Source organism: Trichosurus vulpecula, chromosome 3 (genome assembly GCF_011100635.1).
Source record: "Trichosurus vulpecula isolate mTriVul1 chromosome 3, mTriVul1.pri, whole genome shotgun sequence".
In the NCBI taxonomy this organism is placed as follows: domain Eukaryota; kingdom Metazoa; phylum Chordata; class Mammalia; order Diprotodontia; family Phalangeridae; genus Trichosurus; species Trichosurus vulpecula.
The window spans coordinates 327,238,592-327,245,238 of NC_050575.1; the positions used below are offsets into that span (position 1 = coordinate 327,238,592).

General features: G+C 36.9%; 1 protein-coding gene across 1 annotated transcript in view; it reads left to right on the forward strand.

Moving 5' to 3' along the window:
• The window catches only part of LOC118842554 (ubiquitin carboxyl-terminal hydrolase 34-like), a 127,983-nt gene extending 124,383 nt beyond the window's left edge, over positions 1 to 3,600 (forward strand). The window contains exons 53-56 of the mRNA XM_036750014.1: positions 896 to 1,064; positions 1,238 to 1,312; positions 3,118 to 3,222; positions 3,544 to 3,600. Coding sequence (XP_036605909.1) covers positions 896 to 1,064; positions 1,238 to 1,312; positions 3,118 to 3,222; positions 3,544 to 3,600 — 406 coding nt within the window. The remainder of the gene's footprint in view (positions 1 to 895; positions 1,065 to 1,237; positions 1,313 to 3,117; positions 3,223 to 3,543) is intronic.
• Positions 3,601 to 6,647: the final 3,047 nt, after the last annotated feature.

The window sequence follows — 6,647 nt, forward strand, 5'->3', positions numbered from 1 at the left end:
GCAAATTTTAACTGTAATTTTAAATTACTGCCTGAGCCACTAAATGGTTTATGGACTTGCCTATGATCCTAGAGTTAGTATGTGCCAAAATCATGACTTGATCTTGGGTTTCCTGACTCCTTCATCACTTCCTTCCTGAACTAGGACAAGAAAGAGCACTGGACCTGCAATCAGTTGTCTGAGACACTTACTGTGAGACACTGAGCAAGTCACTGAACCCATCTGATTGTAGGCCCAGTGCTCTTTCTTGTCCTAGTTCAAGAAGAAAGTGATGAACGCCTAAGCTAGAGAGGTAGTTGTGTGCATGGAAGGGAGACTTGGGGCAGGAAAGGTTTAAAAACTGACTGAGTTCTGGGGAGTAAGAATGAGGAGGTGACAGTGACACTGAAGTCATAAACCTTTGTGACTGAACACATGGTGATATATTCCAGAAAAGAGGAAGTTCAGAAAGTGGATGAGTTTGGAGAAAAGTGTCTTTTCAGCATTGTGACTTTGAGAAAGTTATAGAATATCCAGTTTGAAATGTCCAATAGACAGGGCTAGATATGTATAGGGAGAGATCTGGGAGTATTCTACATAGAGATGATAATTGAACCCATGAGATCTGATGAGGTCATTCATGACAAAATGTAGAGAGACAAGAGAATAAGACTCAGCACCGAACCATTAGATTGCAGTCAGAGTGAGGAAAAGTTTCATAACTAGGGTAAGAAATTGGACTCAAATGATTTTAATGATCCCTTTTAGCACTCAGGTTCTATAATATATGTAATTACTATTGGTGTTCATTGTGACAATGGTGAAATGCATAAATGTAATTTTTAAAAAATGTTTTCACATTAGATCAATGTTTTCTCACCTGTACCAATGTTAGAGTCATGTTAAATTGTTTCAGGTCAGATGATATGGATGGTCCTGTGGAAAATATAGGAAGCCGTTCTTGTGTCACCAGATTTGTGAAGACACTGTTATCAATTATGGAACATGGTGTGAAACCTCATAGTAAACATCTCACTGAGTACTTTGCCTTTCTTTATGAATTCGCAAAAATGGGTGAAGAGGAGGTGAGGATATTTCTTGTTCACTTCAGAAATTCTGTGCTAAAATAACTCCTATACACACACACACACACACACACACACACACACACACACACACATATATATAATATTTGTGTATTGCTGAATTCATTATTAATGTTACCTGTGTTGATGTAACTTATTATCTGTATTTCTAGAGCCAATTTTTGTTTTCACTACAAGCTATTTCAACAATGGTGCATTTCTACATGGGAACCAAAGGGCCTAAAAATGTAAGTATAGTGCCTGTTATTCTCAGTTTAGAAACCATTTACGACAATTCTTTCTGGCATTCACAATGATAAATAGTCAAATCGTTTTTTATTATACACTAGAAAATCATCAACATTTCTATATATAACGTCTGAAATAGAGGATTGTATAAGAAACCATGAATATAATTTAACTATTTTCTTTCCCTTTGTTAATCATTTTCACTATTCCCAATCTGTTCCTTTCTCAGATAAAAGACTTAATATCTAACAGGTATTGTTGAGAAAAGTGAATTTATGTTGTTATTAGTTGCATCTGAAAATATGTCTCTGCACTTCCTGTCAAAGGATGGGAACTGTGCTTCTTACCAGTTTTTTGTAATCAGAGATCTTAAGTCTTAAGAGGAAAGATACAGTTTTAGAGGATGGTAATGGAAGAAGCCAGTGGATAAAAAAAGAATGAAGATGATTGAAGAAAAGAGCTCCCACAGGAGACTAGGTGGGGTGGTATCAGAAGTACTAGTAGAGAGGTTGGACTTGGCGAGCAGAAGAGCAATCTCTTCCTCAAGAGCAAAGATGAAGCAGATTTTGTGGGGATGGGAGGGAGGTACAATGATGTGCAAATTTGAAGTAGGGAAAAGAGGACAGATGCCCTGGATTTTTTTGAGTATGAGATGGGGCAGTTGAATTAAAAATTCTCAGCATTGTAGAAGGACAGGTAATAGAAATTTGAAGAACCAGTAGAGCAAATTATGATGAAGACCTGCTTTCAGGTCTTGCCGCTGACAATATTGGCTGTGTAAACCTAGGCAGATCACAATTTCTTAGCACCCCACATGCAACTGCTCTCTATGTTAATGCAGTTTCATGTGCAATCATCATTTTTATTATTCTTTGTTATGGAAATGTTTGTTTTATTCCATAAAATAAAATTTAAATTTAAAAAATCATCTGCATAGAGACAACTGTATTCATGGAGCTGATGGGATCACCGGGTGAGATAGTATAATGAGTGAAGAGACAAGGGCCCAGGACAGTTTTGGGGGATACCCACAGTAATTGGGTATGATCTGGATGAAGATCCAGTAAAAGAGACTGATAAGGGAAGGATCACATAGGTAGTAGAAGAACCAAGAGAGAGAGTAGTGTTGCTAAAACCTAGAGAGAAGAGAATATCAAGAACAAGGGTGACAAGTATCAAAGATTTCAAAGAGATAGAAGATGAGGATTGAGAAACGGCCATTAAATTTGACAATTAAGATATCATTAGTAACTGAAGATAGAAGTTTCAAAGCCTGTTTGAAGAGGGTTTCAAAGAGAATAAGAAGCACAGTTGAAGTACTAATTGTAAATTTCTTTCTGAAGAAATAACCCCCAACAAGAAAGGGAATTATAAGACAATAGCTATGTACTAGTTGTTTAATCGTTAGGGCATTTTCTTTATTTCAGTGCTACAGGCAGCATTCTGAGACTCAGAGTTGTGAAAAGTATTCCCAAGCTTCATTGGTTGTCAGCATTTGCAACAAAAATGTAAATTACAAGTCCAAAACAAATGAAAAAAAATTATGCACAAGGCACTCTCCTGGTGCTCGAAGTATGCATAGAGGTGAATGAACTCACAATGGAAGGAGATTTAAAGGGAGCAGCTAATAAACTTTTTTTGGGTGTGTGTGTGTGTGTAGGGTATGTGTTAATGCATATACATCGAATATACTCTTACATATTGTTAATTTTAAATGTACACTTATTTGGTTATTTGTTTAATGTTTAAGTGCATTATAACTTATAAATAAAAATGTATAGGTTTTATTGTGTATGTGTTGCAGGCTGCCAACCCTTTCTTTAAATTATTAACTATGTTAATGGAATTTGCTGGTGGGCCTCTAGGAATGCCACCTTTTGCATCTTATATTCTGCAGCGGATATGGGAGGTATGTAAAAAAGTTGGTTTTAGATTTTCATATTTTTTTTCAGTCAGTTGACTTTGATAACTTAGCTATAGGAAACACACACAAGAAATACTCTCTGATCTTAGTGAACCACTATACATTAAAAGATTAAGTCATATGTCATTTGCAATTCCCAATCATCTTCTCATAATAGGATGTAAAATTCCCTCAGTTTATATTTTGAAATAGTAAGCCTTCCTTTGGACCTATGTTTTCTTTTTGCTAACTTCCTTTTCTTTCTAGACTTTACTAGTTAGCTCTGTAACCTCACCCCATATGTAATTGTTGGGTTCTTGTTACTAGGAGTATACTCAGAGGACCAGGAAAGATTTCAAGAGAAGATTTCTAAGTGTACTATAAATTTTATATACCAAACAAATTTATTTTTAGAATTTTTTCATATTTTTATGGATTTTTACAGGACCTTCAGGCACTTGCTTTGCTCCTTTCGGTGCATACTCCCAAGCAACTGAACCCAGCTCTGATCCCAGCTCTTCAAAAGCTTTTAAGCAAGTGCAGGACTTGTCAACAACAAAGAAATTCACTCCAAGAACCAGAAACCAAAAAAAGGAAAACTAAAGGTTGGTTATTATGTATGAAACTGTACATGTGTTCTGTGGAGTGGGGAGGGAAGACTATGTGTAGTTCATTAGAGAGTTCCCTAGTAGAAAGGGTACTTGGAAGGGTTTGGGGTCACACCTGAATTCTGGTCTCAGCTCTGTCACTTAGCTCTGTGACTTTGGGCAAAATCACTTAACTCATCTGAACTTATTTTCTTTAAAATGTAAATAACACTTATTTATCTTGAGGTTGTTGTGAGAATCACAGAATTTAGTTGGAATGTATCCCAGTGGCCATCTCTTTGAACCAGTACCCAAAGAAGATTTCCATTGCATTATTGGATAAGTGGTCATTAAGCTTTCATTACCTCCAAAGCCAGCCCATTCTTCTCTTAGGTAGTTCTAATTATTAGAAAGTTTTTCCTGAAGTTATGAATTGGTCTCTTTGTAATGTATACCCATTGATCCTGATTGTAACTTCTGAAACCAAGCAGAACAGGTGTAATCTTTCCTCCCCAGGAGGCCTTTCAAATATTGAATCTAGCTATCATTTCCCTATGGAGTCTTCTCTTTTCCAAGTTCAGTATCTCTAGTTCTTTACCAGCAAGCCTCATAGGCCATAACATAAAGGCCTTTTCCTCTGGACGTACTCTAGCTTATCAGTATCTTTTTTTAACTGTGATAGCCAGAACTGAAATTGTGATCTGACCAGAGCAGTGTGGTGGTACAGTCACCTCTATTATTCTTGGAAACTCTGCCTCTTCTTTTAGCCCAAGATCACATTAGTTTGGGCTTCCATTTCACACTATTCATTTTGAGCTTGCAGACTCCTAAAATATCAGATCTTTTTTCAAACAAAATGGTTTCTTCTTTGTAAGACTTTACACTTTCCCGTTTAAATTTTATCTTATTAGGTGAAGCTGTAGGTGACACAGTGGATAGAGTTCCAGGCCTGGAGTCAGGAAGAACTTAGTTCAAATCCAACCTCAGACATTTCCTAGCTGTGTGACCCTGGGCAAGTCACTTAACCTATTCACTTCAGTTTCCTCATCTGTAAAGTGGGGCTCATAATAACACCTACCTACCGTTATGGTTGTGAGGCTCAAATGAACAATAATTGTAACGTGCTTAGTGCAATGGTTAACTATTATTAAGCCCAGTGTAACAGCCTTTTAAGGTCTTCTGAATATCTGACTATAATCTAGGGTGTCATCTAACCCTGCTAGATTTGTGTCATCTGCAAATCTGGTAAGCACGCCATCCAAATTAATGATTTTTTAAAAGTGTTAAATAGCACAGATCCCTGAATTGCTGTGCTAGAGACCTCCTGCCAAGTTGACATAGAACCACTGATGAGACTGGCTATTTAAGCAGTTCCAAATCTTTCTCACTGTACTATAATCTAGCTCACATCTCTCCATCTTTTACACACAAATAGCATGAAATTTTATCAACATTTTGCTAAAATCCGGTAAACAATATATCATTCCTGTTATCTCACAGTTGAGCAACTGTCAGAAAACAAAATGAGATTAGTCTCATGATCTAAGGATGTATCCTTTGTGATTTCCACTGCCTTTTCTAGATATTCCCTAACCATCTCTTTAGTAATGTTACAGAATTTTACAAGGAATTGAAGCTAGACTCACTGACTCTAGTTGCTTTTTTTAAAAATGTGTTTTTCTCCTACAAAACCTCTCCTCCATCATCTTTCAAATATCACTGAGTATCTCAGCAATCAAATCGACCAGTTCTTTCAGAAGCCAAAGACACTGTTTATCTTGGACAGTTGATTTGAAGTCCTCAAGAGCCTCTCAGTAACAATTTCCCTATTTATCCAGTTCAAAGGTCATTCTCCTTGGCAGGGAAAATAAAAACTAAGACAATTGAATAGTTCTACCTTCCCTCTTTCAACTGTCATGGTATCAGCAATTCCAAGCAGCAGTACCATCCCTCTTTGTTCCCCTTTTTGTGAAATAGTTTAAAAAAATTTTTTTTACTACCGCCTTTTTGTTGATATTAAGATTTTTCTTCGCTAGCCTAAGCTGATTTATGAATTTTATCAGTACCGACACCATTCTAAGATTGTGCCACACATTTGTATTCATCTTTTGCCTGCTCTTGCTCTCGTCTTCTGTACGTGTCTTTTTTATATCCAAGTTGGTAGGTGAGTTTTCTTTGTATCCACCACAGCCTCTTAAGAGGTTTACTTTTTTTCCTTATTAGAATTGTTTCCTTTTGTTACTAGGATGTCATTCTTGAGTTTCCCATCTCGTCTGGGCTAACTTGACCTGTAGAGTTTTAATACATGGATCCTATCTTTCCTATGAACCCTTTGAAATCTGCTCCCTGAATCTTGGGTATATGTCAGACTCTTCAGCTTTCCTCATCTTGTGAATTAACAAGCTCTTAAAAGGTAGTGAGGGGTAACGTTTTCCCTACAAAATTCATATCATTTCCACCTTGGCAACAAGTTGCTTCCTATAAGAATCAAAACGAGAATATATCTCATCCGTTTTGGTTTAAGGATTAAAAATGATGAAAAAGACTTTAATTCTCACTAAAAACACGTTAAGTTCTTATTCATAATATGATTTCCTCCCCTTTTAAACATATATGCATAGTTGAACCAAAGATCACCTTCTCTTCTAAAGTTTTCCTCCAGTGTTTCAAGGCGGGGTGGGGGGGAGGCAGATGATCTTGGGCTCTTGAAAGCTACTAGAGGGAGAGCCAGCTCTGGAAGTTTGACTCCCAAGCCAGAAAAGTCATAAGTGTGGACCTTTACAGACATATTTGTGGTGAGGAGAGACGACTCTCGGAGATCATTTGCTGATCTTCAGTGCTTGC